This window comes from Rhipicephalus sanguineus, chromosome 1 (assembly GCF_013339695.2).
Source record: "Rhipicephalus sanguineus isolate Rsan-2018 chromosome 1, BIME_Rsan_1.4, whole genome shotgun sequence".
In the NCBI taxonomy this organism is placed as follows: domain Eukaryota; kingdom Metazoa; phylum Arthropoda; class Arachnida; order Ixodida; family Ixodidae; genus Rhipicephalus; species Rhipicephalus sanguineus.
The window spans coordinates 241,482,833-241,500,373 of NC_051176.1; the positions used below are offsets into that span (position 1 = coordinate 241,482,833).

The 17,541-nt window shown below is 45.8% G+C and overlaps 1 protein-coding gene across 1 annotated transcript in view; it reads right to left on the reverse strand.

The window, feature by feature from the left end:
- Nucleotides 1-1,061: 1,061 nt before the first annotated feature.
- The window catches only part of LOC119375411 (iroquois-class homeodomain protein IRX-4), a gene marked incomplete at its 3' end in the record, with an annotated part of 120,643 nt that continues 104,163 nt past the window's right edge, over nt 1,062-17,541 (reverse strand). The window contains 1 exon segment of the mRNA XM_037645593.2: nt 1,062-2,073. Coding sequence (XP_037501521.2) covers nt 1,062-2,073 — 1,012 coding nt within the window.

Below are 17,541 nucleotides of genomic sequence, written 5' to 3' on the forward strand. Positions count from 1 at the left end.
CTTGTCTTTCGTGAATTTTGCTAAGCGCAACTACATCAGAGAGTTCTTGCATTTCGCCCCCATCGAAGTGCGGCCGCCATGACCGGTTATAAAACCCGCGTACCAGAGCTTAACAGCACGACAACTTAACTTCTATAGGTACCACGGTGGAGTAGCATCCCCGCAAGCCAGAAACGCTGCATCTAGAAATCTCTAGTTGACAAGTGTACAGAAGACACTGGCGGTACACTTGTCTGGTCACAGTTCGCCTCAGCGGCTTTGCATTGTTTCAGTGCTTACGTTGAGAATGCGGCTTATCTTTATCATATAGTACAGGGCTCGCAAACTCACCTCAGCTAGCGGGCCTCAGTCACAAAATGTAGTCCCGTGAGGGCCGGGACAATGAAGAAGGCTCGATAAGTGGGATAGTTGGTAATTCATATTCGTTTAGCGAACTGGGAGCGCGAGAACGAACAACGGACGAAGGAATAACCACACAACACGATGTGTTGTGTGCTTCTTCCTTGTCGGTTGTCCGTTGTCCGTTCCCGCGCTCCCAGTTCGCTAAACGAAAATGAAGAAGGCTAATGCTTGGGGGGGGGGGGCGGGGGGGGGAGTTAGACAGCTTGAACAAGACGTTAACTAACGTTGCCATTGGAAAGAAGGCCTTTCCCACATCTCTGAAGGGCATTTGGCGTCAGGATTCGAGAAACATATCGATACCGATTTCCGAGATGGCTACAATGTGTACGCCGATTCTGAAATATGCAGTTTTTGCTCCATGGTTCATGTTTCAACACATGGTGACCGCAACGGTGTACCTCACGAAAGAAATGCTTGAGACTAGTTATGTCTGAGTAGCTCATGAGCACACTTATCAAGAAAAAAAAATCACGGGACGAAGACATGTCATGCGCGGGCCGCGAACCGCTAGCGAAAGGTCAGCGGACCGCGTGTTTGAGACCCCTGATATAGTAGAATGCCGCTGAGAAGCCGTCAAGTTTTCGAATTATCTCAGCTGCACAGGTAAACGTAACGAACAAATATCTTTCTGAAAAACGTTGCGGCGCCGAAGCCACGTCTTACCTTTGTCCATCTTATCTCCAGCAGTCATGTAGGTCGAGTGGACCGGAAGCCGAGAAGCAACCAGTGCTGCTGAAGTGGCGGCCTCTGTGAGGCAGCTCCCTTGAAGTGTCATCAGAGCTTGGGCCTGCTGCTGCCGTCGGCAAAAGTTGGCACCTTCTGCGACGGCCATGTCGTGCACGTTTGTCTCATACACGTTGCCTTCCGGCTTCACCAAACACTGTTCGTGGCGTGCCGCTGCTGATTCTTTGTCCTCCGTGAGAGCGAACCTTCGTCCTACTGATGATAACGTTGTTTGCTGTGGCTGGGGAGATATGCAACCCATGCTTGGGCGGCTCAAGACGTAGGGAGTCGGCGACCCTTCCGGGGTCAGATTGAGGACGTCAGTATGGCCGGCTGAAGATGCTGATGATGGAGCCATGGGGGAGTGGCCATTGATCCAGGACGTAGACTGCTTGGAACTTTGGTGACCCAGTTGTGCATGTAGAGGTTGCGTGGTGGACATGAAACTTGGATCCGTGTGTAAGTCACGGTAGTAACCTGACGTGGCCACTGCCGTTCCAGCGTTGGCTTCGCTGACTAGTCTTTGCTGAAAGCCATAGCGATCGTTGAGTGGCGGAACCGGTGAACGGCGCATACCGGGTGGGCTGTCTGACGTGGCAGTTTGGGCCAGCGACCAGATCTTTGGTCGAGAACCTTCCATAGGGTCCACAATGACTAGAGAAGTTCCTGATGACCGGTCATCATGATAGGCCCCGTGGTGACGCAGTGAGGAACGCGGAATCCTCGGCGAGATGGGTCCGCTGCCGTCGTCCGAAGATGTGTCGTGTACGCTGTGGTTGCTGCTACTGTTCGCCACAGAGATGTTCTTGCTTGAGTAGGACGAATAGGTGGGCGTCGGAAGCGACCCGTGGCCGCCTCCGTGAGGTGTCAAGCTCTGCAAATCCAGGCAACCGGTATCACCACGATCCATTACAGGCTTTCTTGCGTCAAGTTCGGCGTCTTGCAATTCTGTTAAAAAACGGACAAAGAAATCCTCATTTCGAGACTTCTTGCGCTGAAGCTCATACTATGAATTTTAGGACTATGCGTACTGAGACGGAAAGAGAGAGGTAATAAAATGAGAGAAAGGAAGGGAGGTCAACAAGAATTGTAGCATCCGGCTTGCTACCCTACACAAAGGGGAAGGGGAAAGGGAAAGAAAGATGGAAAGGAAAGCGGAGAGCAGGCGAAAGAAAAGAGGTACTATTGGCCACGAGATCGAGCAGAGTCGGCACCTAGCGGCGAGCGGACGAAACCCAGAGGTGTGGATGGCTCCTTGCGTCGTCTGCTAGCCACACCGTGTTCGCGTGTCTGTGTACGTCATGCACGGGCCTATCATCATGACCGGATTTGTATGCACTCTAATAAGTCAGTGCATACACGTGTCGGTATGGCGCTAGGTCTAACCGTCGTACCGGCCATTCGCCAAAATCATTTCAATGTGGGCACCAATTTGCCTTTCAAGCACATCACATAGTGCACTTGACGTCGTCCAAATGCACTAAAAAAAGTATAAATGTCGAGGTGTGGATGCAGAATTTTAGCGACACCATCTCGTGAAGTGTTCGCAATTTGGAAATCCTTGTGATTCCGCAAAGCGTGAACTAGCGTCTGCAGAGGATGGTTAGCAGTGAAAAATACCTGAAGCCACGCATTTCTATAGCGGTACACGTATTCATGCAAACAGAAAAGCAGAGTGCACAAAGTTCTACTTCATCTAATTACGCAGAAATACAGGTACTCTTTCTTTTGTAGCCGCTAGAGCAAGAAGTAAATACTTAATTGGCTGAGTCGCACAACACCATTTATATTGTGGTATATGCTAAACACAGTTTAAACACGTGCAAATAAAGCAAGAAAAAACATCAAGCACAGTGCAAAACACGAATGTGACCAAAGGCCAGTACCAGTGGTTGGCAGATTGCGCTTCGCTGACACGTAATAGGAACGTTAGGCCGGTTTCATGCATTCATGTGACAATGGAGGGCGTATACATAACCATTAGGCTGCAGTCAACACGCTTTATTTGCCGACAATCGACACAAACCGCCTACGACGAAGCGCGGCTGCGTAATTTGTATACGCGCCGCCGACCGCCTATCCACGCTAACGCGGCGACGGTGCGGCCACCTATAGGCCGATCTCGCGGTGAACAGTCTATTCAATAAGCCCCCCCCCCCCTCCCCACCCCGCAAAAAGTTCAGTAAGGCCTTAATTGATTTCTGGTGCGACGACAGTTCAGGTCGGCATTCTAGCCCTAACTGTTCCGACAGGGGTCTGTCGTCAAGGCAGTCCATGCGCGCTGCAGCGAGGACAGAGACAAAGAACTTGGTCTTTGTCATTTCTATCGTTTCTTCACCGCCGCAGTGGTTGCAAGCAGCACTGTCTTCCATGCCAATTCGAAAGGCAAAAGATATGGTGAAAGCGACAGCAAGCCACAGACGGGATTTATTTTTTAAATGTAGGTATCTGAGAAACTGCAGGTTATTATGTTATTAATAATCTAATATTCGTCTAACTTTTAAAAGATTATGTATAACCCACGCGCCTGCGCACGACCCTTGTTGCAAGATCCTGCAATGAGGCTCCTCGCACAGTTTGGCTCACGAGAACTATGCTTTAAGCTTGAGTCCGTACTATTTGTGTGTATAAGTGATCACTGCATATATCATAGTGATCACCCGACACCTGTAGTAGCAAGCCTGGCGACAAGCCAGGCTAACCTTTCCGGAATTTCATTAAAGATTATTATCTCTCGCTATTTACATTTTGTTGTTTACAGGAGTTAGAAATGGGAACCCTACTCTAAGGACGTATGTATGTATGTATGTATGTATGTATGTATGTATGTATGTATGTATGTATGTATGTATGTATGTATGTATGTATGTATGTATGTATGTATGTATGTATGTATGTATGTATGTATGTATGTATGTATGTATGTATGTATGTATGTATGTATGTATGTATGTATGTATGTCAGCAAAGTATGAGAAGGAAATCAGCAATCAGCACCTTGAAATCAGCAACAAAATTCCTGAATAAAAATATTTACAACAGTAAGTGTGTATTTACCGGTGGCAATATTTTTTTTTTTGCCAACTGCGGCTGTTGCTCACATATGTTCTACTATGTTTCGCTGGTAATCCATGTCAGATGATTGCATGGCCACATCCCATGGTCAATTGCGACACGAAAAAGTTTAGAGAAAAGAAACAAATGACTAAACAATGTGAAACATAGAACTGACAATAGCGACTAGCAGTGACGTAGCGACTAAGGTTTGGCGCTGCTAAGACCGAGGACGCGGGTTCGGTTCCCTGCCACAGTGGTTGCGTTTCAATAGCGAGAACAGGGTGGGGGGACGGGGGAGGGGGGGTGATGCGAAAACATCCGTATGTTTAGATTTAGGCGCACAGTGAAAAACTCCAGTTGCTGAAAATTAATCTAGAGCGTCACTATGACGTGCCTTCTAACCATATTGTGGTTTTAATACGCGAAACCCCAAAATTTTCGAAGTACAAAAACTAATTTTAAGAATTTCGCATTCTTGAATGCGAAATAAAAATACTTTCACAATATACTGGTAGCATTATTCGTTGTTGCAAAGAAATATACATCATGCGCATTGTACTCATGCGCATTGCCAGTTGACTCATGATCTGTAACGAGCATGTGTATACGCTCTATCCACGAAAAGTTGAGTTGACAGGAAAGCGTGTAAAAAAGTCACTAAGGCGAAAAACGCAGAACTATTTCAACTTTGGGGAAAAAAAAACAGCTTATTCTAGCCCGAAGCACACAAATGGTCAAAGACACCAAACGCGATTGCTGCCTTGTGACAAAAAATGCACGGTAGAAATTCTGTATCGGCATTGTTCACAGTGGACTATCATATCACTGTCCGCAACAGGGCTTTCAAAGCTTCATTGAATACAAAGGGACAGGAGCTTCACGGTCCAACCACTTTCTTTAGCGATAAGGGACGCCGATTTATGACGACAAGACGGCAATAAGTGTTTCTCGATGCTAGACACATTGTGAGCCTTCGATGAGCATGTTCTCTATTGTAGCGTCTGAGGTGTCAGGGTAACCGCAGTTCCTAGCTCTTCTTTTTTTTACTTTTATTTTACTGATATTTTGCTACTACAAATTAAATGAAAAGAGAAAACCCATTCTTCTTGTAAAAATGAAGCGGAAGCCGATATCGATGATCGTTTCTAAGCACAAAATAGAGGAAAATAGAAAAAAAAAACGGTTCTTCTGATTAGTTCTGAAAGTGCAAAAAAAAAAGATAATAAGTTATTCAGTTCAGAGAATCGCTGACGGTTGTCTCCAAAGCGGTGCAGGTGAAGACTGCCAGATATACCATTGACCATCCAAAGTCACTACTGGGTCATTCCAAGCCAAACGTCCCAGACATTGCGCTCGACCCTCTCCAATTGTATTGTAAAAAATTGTGGACGTTCACATCAGTGCAGTATTTGCCCTCGGAAAGTATTTTTAAGAAAAAAAAATTTTCTTGTCTGTTACAGTGATTTGAATTTTGCCGTAGGGGGTGAAACATAGGTGGCGAAAAAATACTCTAAAAAATACAATACTTTACAGAACGCCTTAAATATCTGATGTTTACTTGAAAAGGAATGGCACTATCTTATTATCGCCCATTGACGACCACTACTTTGTCTCACGATGTGCTTTGTGGTGAAGCAATGCTGCAATTCTGCGCCCACTTTGATTATTTTTTAAAAATTCTACGAATATTATAGACAAAATAGGACTATATCACATGGCTGGATAGTTGGCAGTAAGCGTGTCAAAAAAGTATTGAAGTCGATGACCGAGTAGTTTCGATGTGGAAGGGGCGCAAACATTGAAAAATGTGTGAAATGCTCCACGTTCAGGCACATGTAGAGTGGTGATGCAGTCCAAGTAAAAATGCACGCTTGGTCTCGTTGGGAAGAATAAACAAAGGAGATTTATTTGTGAAAGTTTAATCTGAGTGTTTTCTGTTTTTGGCGAGAAACAAAATTTAATGTTGAGCATTCGTGGCGTGCCTGGCGCGGGCCCGTAAGTCCGCTTCACTGCGCCGCCACTGTTCCTTGGGGCAACGGAAGTATGCAGCGCCCACGCGGATGGCACGATCGTGTGCTGCTGTGAGTTTTCACGTTGCTGAAAACTTGCAAACAGTGTATATGGCTGGCAGAATGTTTCGGAAGGGCACTAAAGGCTGCCGGTTAGTAGTCGGAGCAGAGCACGATTTCGTTGCCACGTCACTGCATGCACACGTACGACAGGCGCAGAGCTTGGGTTGTGTTTTCCATCTCTGCGGAGGTTGCAGTTCTTACTTCCGTTGCCGACGTATGGTTTTCGCCACTTGAAATGCCTGTGTTGCTGAGTAGGTGGTGAGCCGGACATTAAGAGTGGTCAGTGATGATGGCACGAATAGGTGAAACGTGCGCGTACCTTTGAGGGAGATTGTAGACTCAAACCTTGCTGAGAGCTCAACTTTCTGCCACGCTGCATGCGATGCTTTCATCTTAGTAATCGCCTTGCGATTACTAAGCGAAGGCGATAGACATTTAAAAGGACGATAAAGGCGGCTTCGTCCTTTTGTATATTTATCGCTTTCGGTTTCCGTTGTACAGGCTCTCCGTCTAAAATATCACACGATAGCAGTATACTCGCCATTCGCAATGTTTATCTTACGCGCTGCCAAGGGATGCGGCCGAAAGACGAACCTTCGAGTGCCGCGTGTTCGCTCGGCGACGCGATTCACCGGAGCAAAGTTCACCTCTGCCGAAGATCCGAGCGTAAGAATACGTAGCACCATTCGGCTCCGAGGCACGAATGGCGCGAGTCACGTTCAAGCGAGCTGCCCATAAAAAAGAATTATAAGTGTATTCCCGGTGCCTGTTAGCCACTTTTATTATATAATAATATATTTTAAACGAACCATCACTCGTTTTCCCTGACACTTCGTCGGCGGCACTGCGGAAAGCCGAAGAATGCGTGTCGAAACGTGAAAACTCACAGCAGCACACGATCGTGCCACCCGCGTGGGCGCTGCATACTTCCGTTGCCCCAAGGAACAGTGGCGGCGCAGTGAAGCGGACTTACGGGCCCGCGCCCAGGCACGCCGCGAACGCTCAACATAAATTTTTGTTTCTCGCCAAAAACAAAAAAACACTCCAATTAAACTTTCACAAATAAATCTCCTTTGTTTACTCTTCCCAACAAAACCAAGCGTGCATTTTTACTTGGAATGCATCACCACTCTACATGTGCCTGAACGTGGAGCATTTCACACATTTTTCAATGTTTGCGCCCCTTCCACTTCGAAACTACTCGGTCATCGACTTCAATACTTTTTTGACATGCTTACTGCCAACTATCCAGCCATGTGATATAGTCCTATTTTGTCTGTAATATTCGTAGAATTTTTAAAAAATAATCAAAATGGGCGCAGAATTGCAACATTGCTTCACCACAAAGCACATTGTGAGACGAAGTAGTAATAATAATAATATCTGGGGTTTAACGTCCCAAAACCACGATATGATTATGAGAGACGCCGTAGTGGAGGGCTCCGGAAATTTGGACCACCTGGTGTTCTTTAACGTGCACCTAAATCTAAGTACACGGGCCTCTACCATTTCGCCTCCATCGAAATGCGACCGCCGCGGCCGGGATCGAACCCGCGACCTTCGGGTCAGCAGCCGAGCACCGTAAGAGACGAAGTAGTGGTCGTCAATGGATGATAATAAGATAGTGCCATTCCTTTTCAAGTAAACAGGAGATATTTAAGGCGTTCCGTAAAGTATTGTATTTTTTAGAGTATTTTTTTGCAACCTATGTTTCACCCACTACGGCAAAATTCAAATCACTGTAACAGACAAGAAAATTTTTTTTCCAAAAAATACTTTCCGAGGGCAAATAGTGCACTGATATGAACGTCCACAATTTTTTACAATACAATTGGAGAGGGTCGAGCGCAATGTCTAGGACGTTTGGCGTGGAATGACCCTACTGTAATCCGCCGCTCCGCCGTGGGGTCGGGGTAGTGTTGGCATGTAGTGGAAACGGTGGCGACGTTAGATGCGGTGTCAAAACAAGGTGTCGGAGTGACAGAGCATAGCGTTTGATGTAGACGACACAAAGGAAACCATAATACCACTGAAAGATATCTCGGTGATCACAGGTTATCTCGTTTCCTGTTGGCCGTCCCTGTTTTGCGTAATGGCGACCGAACCTGTAGATAGGCACCAACTGTCCCAGTAAAATGCCCTGTCATCGCGGCAATATCTAAGAAGCATAGCGAGAGTATCAGCATCGGCAGCTTTGATGCCTTCAGTGAGCATGCAAGGTTTCATTGATCAGCTGCCTGATCCTAAAGTTTCCGTAATTCGCGATGCCATCGGTCAAAAAGATCGGTCAACGGGGCCCCCGTTGAGCAACAGGGTGCTTTAAACCCTGATAACAGTGATCTCAGTTACACAACCTTGTGGGTGGGTATATGTAGGTTGCAGCCCCAGTTGTTGACTCAGGAAGAGGACATAGATTTTCACTACTCCCTAAATTACTTGCATCATGTGGAAAGGATTAGGATTGGAACCTTACTATTGGATGTGTAAAGTTTTCTGTCAGTGGCTTTTCTTGCGAGTTTACGTTTATGTTGGCTGGATTATCCTAATATTACACATTTTCTTTGCCAAGATAACACGTATTGCTCCTTCTCATTTTCGCCATCAAGAATAAGAGCCACCCGTATTGTTCACTCTGCAGTGTGAGGATGTTTATCTACATACAGCAGCTGGTGATAGTTGAAGAGTTTTTATATAACAAAATTTGGGGCTTGCATCACTGAGCTTACTTGCACGGCGAAATTAGAGAGGCGTCGATTTAGTGCAAAAAAATATCTCAATAAAGCGTCAATTATACGTACTTGGTGATTAAAGACGACGAGTAGACGTAGCGCTTTTTGGACGAAGATCGAAAAAGCGGAACACTTCAGCGCCAAGTGTGTCATCTCCGTTTTTTTTTTTTCATTATTATTGCTTTGTGAACATTTACTGCTTGAAAGAGTCTATCGTAAAATCCCGAGCAAGCGCCTTCACCCGAGCAAGCGCCCCCCTTCCTTTTTCGGGAGATTTCAAATATGCGCCAATGACCGAGCAAGCCCCCCCTCCCCTCCCGTCATTTTCACTGTTTCATTCACACTTTTTATTTATCCGATGAGGTGAATAAATACAGTGAATGCATGCGTGTTCAATAAAGCATTTCATTAGAAGCACGGGTGTGCCTTCTTTATTATGAGCGGCTCTTCCGCCGCCATCTTGAATTTTGATCCATGAACGAGCAAGGGCACCCCCTCCAAATCTTGTCGGATTATCTTTCATCGTAGGGGGAGGGGGGCGTGCTCGGGATTTTACGGTGTTTAAATTTACATTTAGCCACACTGTTGGTAAGAAGATTATATTAGAACACAACTGTGACGTCGGTAAAATGTCACCAGCTCACCGCGGGAAATGCACATTTTTTAACTCCATTTGGATGACGATGAGAAGTAGCTCATCTCCTTAACGTGCACAGTCGATAACATGCAGAAACACTTCGCAAGGAATTAGCTACGTAATATTACAAGTAATAATATGAATACGCGCTTTGCGTATAAGAAGCGCTGAACCTACGCAGGGAGTGTGGGACCGGGAGCTCAACGAAGAAAAGCTGCAGCCGAGAGAGCATTATTACTTATCTGTCGCTAACTGACGCGTGTTTCTTAGCGACGACCAGGAACAAGGGACTGATCTGCGATTCACTGGAGGCGAGAGGGGCCAGCCATTCCGCGCGGTCCTCCGATGGGCTCGCAAGAGGAATCCCCGAAGGAAAGGCAAGGGCCTCTCCGGGGCCTTCTAATTAAGTCATATGAGGGTGGGATCCCACGGCTCTCGCTTCTCACTGATGGCTCGAATTTCGACTTGTGCTCTGCCCACCGCCCTCTCGGGGCTGCAGTCCTCGTAATGGTTCCCAGGGTGCTTGCCAATACTCCGAGTTAATGATAATAAACATGCCATTATGGCTCTCCTGCTGGTTTTGGTCCGATTGCGCTCCACAGTAGCAGAGAGGCTAATGCGGAAGCAAGCTACTAATGAAGCGATCAAGGTAACGGCGTCAGGTTCAAAGTGCGCTCTGCTTATCGCTTTCGTCCTGACTTTTGCAGCCGCACGCCGTAGGCAAGAGCAGAAAAAAAGAATTGGCAGTATCACGATAGAGTCAAATCTGGGGCAACGCGGGATAGACATTCTGACACCTATGGGCTCTTCAGAACAACATTGACATCTATGAAGAAGCGTCTAACTGCGGTTTTTCATAGCGTGCTGCTATTCGAAAGCGGCACCGCAGTAATTTGCAGCCTGAGTGGCAACGAATAATGTGTGATACCATCAGATATTTAAATACATACGTCGTCTGCCGAACTCTGTCGAAGTACTCTTCGCTAACCTATAATTGGAAATTTTTTTCTGACACGACGAACTTTGGAGGTGGCCGAACTAAAATGTTTATCTTTCAATAATTTATATGGGCCCTCCATAAATTTGGCAAAAGCTGCAATAAAAAAAAAAAGTCTCCTCACATGATGCTGGACACCGGCCGCCACAAAAATTTTCTGATTAGCTGTGGGCATATGCGTAAAGTCAAAGCATTGCGCTCTTGAAAGAAAGCGACCTAACGATAAGTGAAAGGCAGGGTGGTTAACAAGTAGCGAAGTGGAATCCATTGAGACGTTTACTAGCACTTCTAGTTAGCAACTGTTAACAACACCAACATTTGTAACTGCCGCTGTGCATAGAATTGACAGTGACTGATATGGCATTGGCAGCGAAGGTTTTTGCTCTTACAAACTCGTGCATGTTCTTAACTGCGATACCAATCGGCGAGAGAAATTGTATTGAAGTTCTGGGAAATATGCGGGCTGTTTTTGTTTAAGAAAATGCAGTTTTTTTTTTAAATAAAAATGATGTGAGTCAGGCACCCGTTGTCTTGGCACACGAACTCTACGTCGATGCGCAAATACTTTGCATCAACGGAAGTTACATTGAAATGAATATTTAGCAAAAGTTGTTAATTAAAGATTTAATTGTCACCCTGAGGCCAGTTGTTTATATGGGAAGGTTGCAGGCCGTCAATATTTATGGGATAGCCATCTTTTAGAAATCACCAAAATTGCGCGTAATTTGAGAGACTCACCGAATTTTAATGCCGATATCGAGAACGGGCATGCCGTGTGGGAAGACGACATGTGCTTAACTGTCGTAGTATATTTATAAAAAATCTTCATTGTCTAAAAAAAAACTGAAAACTGAAAACGCCTGTGTAGTAAGATTTGCACTCAGAATATATGACGAAGCTTTAATGCTTGTACCTGCATCCCAAAGAAGTTTTGAGCCTCCATGAGAACAGATGCGATGGCAACGAACGTGTTATCGTCTATTTATTATGTACTGTAGTTTCCTGCTAACTAGATCGAAAAATAATGTTTTCGCAAACCTTTCCCTGATACAGGGCTAACGTGATATTTTGCAATTACTCGGGGGCGGTAGCGTGAACCGTGACACTCGCACACACGCATGTCATCGAGCGTGAAGGCAGAGCCCGCCCGCTAGTTACCTTGCCATGTAGGCTTTGCCTTTTCTCGCTTGTTCGAACGTGCGTGCTCTGCCGTACCGCTGCAGTGGCCATATTTAGCAGACCTCCTTCGCATAAAGCCATATGCAACGCTTCGTTTTCCCCGAGATTGACCGAACAGAACGTCGTCCTCGTGATCAGTTATTGAGCGTTCTGACTTCAGTTTGAATCCGCGCATACGTTCGGATTGACGTTACGTTCTTTATTTATTTTTTTACTTCGTTTAAGAAGCTCGCAGTGCGATGTCTGAATGTGTTTTGCTATTGAAACAACCTAGCCTTGCAAGGCAGGCCTGATCTGCGTTCTATTCCGCATAAAGCACTCTGCGCGGCGCCTCTCTTATGTCATCCGAGATCTCTGTAATGCTATGACATATGCATCGATGCGTTCATTGCATATAAGGTCGTCTCTTGCTGCACAGACCATCTCTGAAGGCAAAGAGGGGCTTTGAAGAACTGTTTTGTATAGAAAGGAGGCCGTTGGATTGAATAGAGTCGCGAACAGTAGGGAGCCTCGTTTTGAACCGTAGCGGAAGTGCCGCTGTCTGCTGGCCTCCGTAGACGTTCGCGACCGGCACGAGGAGGGAGGCGGTGGGAAGAGGGGCTCAGAACGCCTGCGATAAGGGTCTGCTATTTATATGCACGTGATTAAAGCCTCAATACGAGATGCACAGCGCGTACCCACATGAGTCGTCGTCGCACTTGTCGCCTGTGACGAGTCTGCAATCGGCACAGTTGCGTCGGAACCCTTGTTAAACGTATTCGCAATAAGGAAACCGTCGCTCGTTGTCATGCTTCGTCGCGCGGGCTAGATAAGGACGCTTTCCGAAGGCAGCAGGGCCATTCGAAAACCCCTTGTACAAGTAGTGCCGTGCAAAGGGATGAAGCCGCGTGGCAAGTTGTAGAACCATGTGATCATTGTGTTATACCCGTAGCGACAATGAAAGAAAAGGGGAGGCCGAGCGAGAAGTTCGTGCTTCCTTGTTTTTGTTTGCAAAGTCGCATAAACGTTTCCTTTTTATTTTCATTCCAGGACAGGAAGTCTTGCGTTGCGCCTCCTGTATCAAGCACTGGCGATGCAAAACATATAGGCATATTCCTACAGAGTTGCTGCGACCGTTCATCATTGTTCATCCAGTCGTTCTGGTGACTACATCACGTTAAGACGATACGGACGCGTGATGTAAATTCGGCCAAGTGCGCTTGCTCAGCGACATGTTGGACATACTTTGCACGTATGTGCTGCACATACGTCCCCTCTATGTTTGCCTTATATTCTTTACACGTCTTTTTTTTCATATTATCTGCATGGCTACTTGCATGGTTGGTTACATGCTTGGCTACTGCATTAAGAAACAAAAAAAAATAATGTGGTGTGTGTGGGGGGGGGGAGGGGAGGGGGGGTCTTCCTTATCCCATCACTGCCTTGGAAAACTCAGCTAGCCCGTTTTCACCTCGTTGCCGAAAGTGTCAGATAATAGGTTACTTTATCCTAGTCTAAATCAGCTTATTTCCAGTGGGAAGCTTCTTATTTCACTATTTCAAACTGCTAAAATAGCAACTATTGGAGCTTCTTCTGCAAACTATTGTAGCGCGGCATGAAAACATGCCGCTGACGCGTCCACCAAAGAGCGTGAAGTCTTGTACAATGTGGCGATGAACGAACGCAGCCGTGTATCAACCAACGAACATTTGGAAGCGTTTGAGTAGCGGTGATCGAGCGCGCGTCTATAATCATATTTGGCGTGTTTCGCGCGCCTTTGTTTTTTTTCTCGAAAAAAAAAAAAAAACTAGGCGATTTCAGCACAAAATAAATGCTTGATTCTGAGGTTATTTGAGGCAGCCTACAACTTGGAGTTAATATTTTACCAATTAAAGTAAGAATTAAAAGGTTGGCTCAATAAAATATAACTAATATTCACACTTAGTACATGACTACCACTAATACAGCAGGTACAACTGTCCTAGGAACGCATGTTTTTTTGTGTTTTTTTTTTAATCTTCGTTCTGAGTTAGCTGGGCACCTGGCATAACACTCTACTCACTCTAAAGAAGTACACAGGGTGCGTGTTGTGTCGTGGGAGGCAATTGTATTATTAAACCCGCCTCTTACTATCCGAGGTAGCTTAGCGCGCCTGACATTGCACTGCTAAGCGCCAGACCGCACGTGCGATTGGCAGCCGCGGCGGCAGTATTTCGACGGGGGCGAAATGCAAAAACGTGCAGATAGATGTACGCGCGCGTTAAAGAAACACCGGCTGGTTGGAATCTGGAGTTACCGTCTTGTTTCATAATCATATCTTGGTTTTGGGATTCTATAAACCGTGGAATTTAATGTTGTCACGGGGGTCGCAGTCACAAGAATTACTTTGCACCCACCTTTCCTTTTCTTTTGTAACATTAATTCACTAAAGGCAAGTGACCTCTTAGGAGTCTGTGCCAAGGTTCGTGAGTTCACAGCCTTATCGCAGTTACTGAGAAAGCAAATTGGATGGCTTGCTATCACGCCTGACGCAGCTACAGGATCCTCTGTAGCGCTTCCGTTCATGCCACCCTATGGGTGCACGCTTTGAAGCGAGCGTTGCTGGGCTGTCACTGTATCCACTGCGTAATGGGCGGCGTTCGTTGCAAATGCTAATTAGTCACGGCCGTCACAACGTACCGAAAACGTACCGGGGTTCGCTTTCGAACCAGCGCACGGAAATGCCTTACACGGCAGCGAGTTGCTTGGCGATACGATGCAACTGGCGAATAAACCCCTTCTCTCTCGCCCCCCTTTTTTTTGTTGTTGTTGTATCGTTGTTGTCTGGTTGTTTTTTTTTTTTTTTTCGCTTCTTTCGTCCTCTACTTTGGCGTAGCACAGAGCGGAAAACGGCCATTAGGCATGATAGGCTTCGTGATCGCCTGCAATTGTTCTTCCAATCGCCACCGCTTGCGCCGGTCTTTATTACTATATTTGCTTTTTTTTTTCTTTCTCGCGAGAGAGGGACAATTACGGCGTCGGGAAATTCGCGCGTGTTTGGACAGTGACAACCTCCTTGGCGGTGATATATCTCCTGGGAAGTGCGGCAACATTCGCCGGAACCGACGCTCTCGCTTTCGCTTGTTTGCACAGAAGCTGCGATAGAGCTCGCTTGAGTGTGCATAGCTTAGGCCAGAGGCTGGAATAACTGCGCTAAATCTATCTCAGCCGCTACATTCACTTTAGTTTCATTTTTTACGTAACCATGTGAAGCAAAAAGACTGTACAGCGCTTTACTACTCTGATTGTAACTTGAATGCTGCGAGGAATTAATTACCGTAATATATAGAGACAATTGTCAAGGTGTATCTGATGTATACATAGCAGATTTCTTTACTCGTCAGAGTTACTCTGTGAATCCTATCTACCTGTATGTTTGCTTTATTATATCCTTCAGTTGGATATAATGCTAACAGGAAGGTTTCTTTTTCTATTGATATTGATTGACCGGAGAGGTTGGTGCCTTTAATGGAGCCGGTTACTCCTTTTTGTATGACAAACATAACTCAAAGCACAGAAAAAAAAAGATTGAAAAGCAGAGCAAACACTTCAATATATTGCTAAGTTACGCAGTGCATGTAAATAAAGGCACTCAAGAAGCCATTGGCAATAGCAGCCCCAAAGTTAGACGGTGCTAACCGTCAGGTGCGCCAATCATCTAAGCGAAGAAATTCGTTCTTTGCATGCGCTAGACTGTCAACGTGATGTTCATCGGTCTGGCAACAGTTTCCGTTGTACTGATCATTATGTGCATTCTATAATATTTGGTCCCAGCCTGCTCCTTTTCCGTTCTCTACACTGACAGCGTGCAACCTCGTATTTAGAGAATAACTATATGAATTGAAAAAAGAAGCGAGCTTCACACTTCAAATCCAGCTGATTCACTCAACGAAAAAAATGATAAAAAAACGTCAGTCATTCATTTTTTTAATAGTTCGGGTTTCACGTCCCCAAACCACGATATGATTATGAGGGGCGCCGTAGTGGAGGGTTCCGGTAATTTCGATCCTCTGGTGTTCTTTAACGTGCACCTGAACCTAGGTACACTGGCCTCTAGAATTTCGACCCCGTCGAAATGCGACTGCCACGGCCGGGATTCGATCCCGCGACCTTCGGTGAGCTACCAAGCACAATAACACTGCACGATTGCGGGCTGAGTGGGTCGGTCATTCGACTACATGCTTTGAGTACGTTAAACCTGCTGCCCCTGCTCGCGTCGAATCATAGTAGCAGCAGCATTCACAAGTGAATGAGTTGCCGGGAATATCCTCCTAAGAGGCAAGTCGGTCCTGTTTGTTCAGCAAAGATTGTTAGGTGAAAAAAATAGTTCCATAAAATAGGGGAGCGGTTGCACTGACCGTTGAGAGCGATTGTGTTATACGGGAATGAAGTTCAACCTTTAAGGTGCACTCTACATGAAATCGGTCGCAATACTTCTAGCTCAGCAAGGAAGCTGTGAACCAGACGCACTTTCAAATCGTGAAGAGCCCACAAAGGACACCTTTATTGGCGAAGTTTCATGCCACGAGTACATTTTGCGTGTGCAATATTACAAGCACACAATTTTGCCTTCTGTTTGCGGTTGTAACTTTTCATGCTTTCTTTAGAGGTATGAAAGCATTTTTTTTAAACAGAACATGGGTGAAAGTGTAATGTGCAACGACATTCCGGCGAGTTCAGCTCTGCTGTTCTTCTACACGCCGCGTTTCGCACCCTGCCTGTCCTTGACAAAAACATTTTTCTGCGACACCGACCGAACAAATCACGTACATCGCAATGAATAACGCAAAGCAGCGTAATAACGCGATTCACGCCGCCGTTTAGACAAAGACAAAGTGGTACGTGAGCCCTGTCCTAAATCAACAGTTGACGGATTGGGGAAAATAAATGAACGACCACAAAAAAGATACGAAGAGATACGTGTGCAGATAAGTGCCACAGCAACAGGAAATGTGGCCCTTAAAACGACTGCGGAGAGGAAAATTTGGCCTGACTACACCGACACATTTCTCTTTACGAACGCTCTCCAAGTATTGAAAGACCAAGCCTCGCTAAGCAATAGAAATATAAACATAAAACGTACAGGGGCTTCGCTAGTTAAGCTGTTGGCTTTGCATGACTTGGGAGCCGATTGGAGACCACTGACCAGGCCCGGCGTGCCGCAGTATATCCAGTGAAATCCTGGAAAGGGGCTCCACCGAGTAACCCAGTAGTGTTATTTTAATCTATCTATCTATCTATCTATCTATCTATCTATCTATCTATCTATCTATCTATCTATCTATCTATCTATCTATCTATCTATCTATCTATCTATCTCTATGTCTATCTGTCTGTCTGTCTTTCTGTCTGTCTGTCTGTCTGTCTGTCTGTCTATCTATCTATCTATCTATCTATCTATCTATCTATCTATCTATCTACTATCTATCTATCTATCTATCTATCTATCTATCTATCTATCTATCTATCTATCTATATCTATCGGGGCACCCGTGGCCTAACCGTTTCGCGTATCTGCACCCTTCCATAAGCTTTATTGATGCAGGAATCCTCTCTTCGGAGAATATGGTCTTTACACCTTTTTCCCTAGACTTGTGGACCAATCCCCCACTTCGGCTGAGGACATTCACCAGCTTTCTTAGCGCTGCCCAGCAACCAGAGCCACTAGAGGACAAGCTGCGAACGGATCCGACAAGTGCGTCACGGGCTTTGCTCGCACGCCATAAG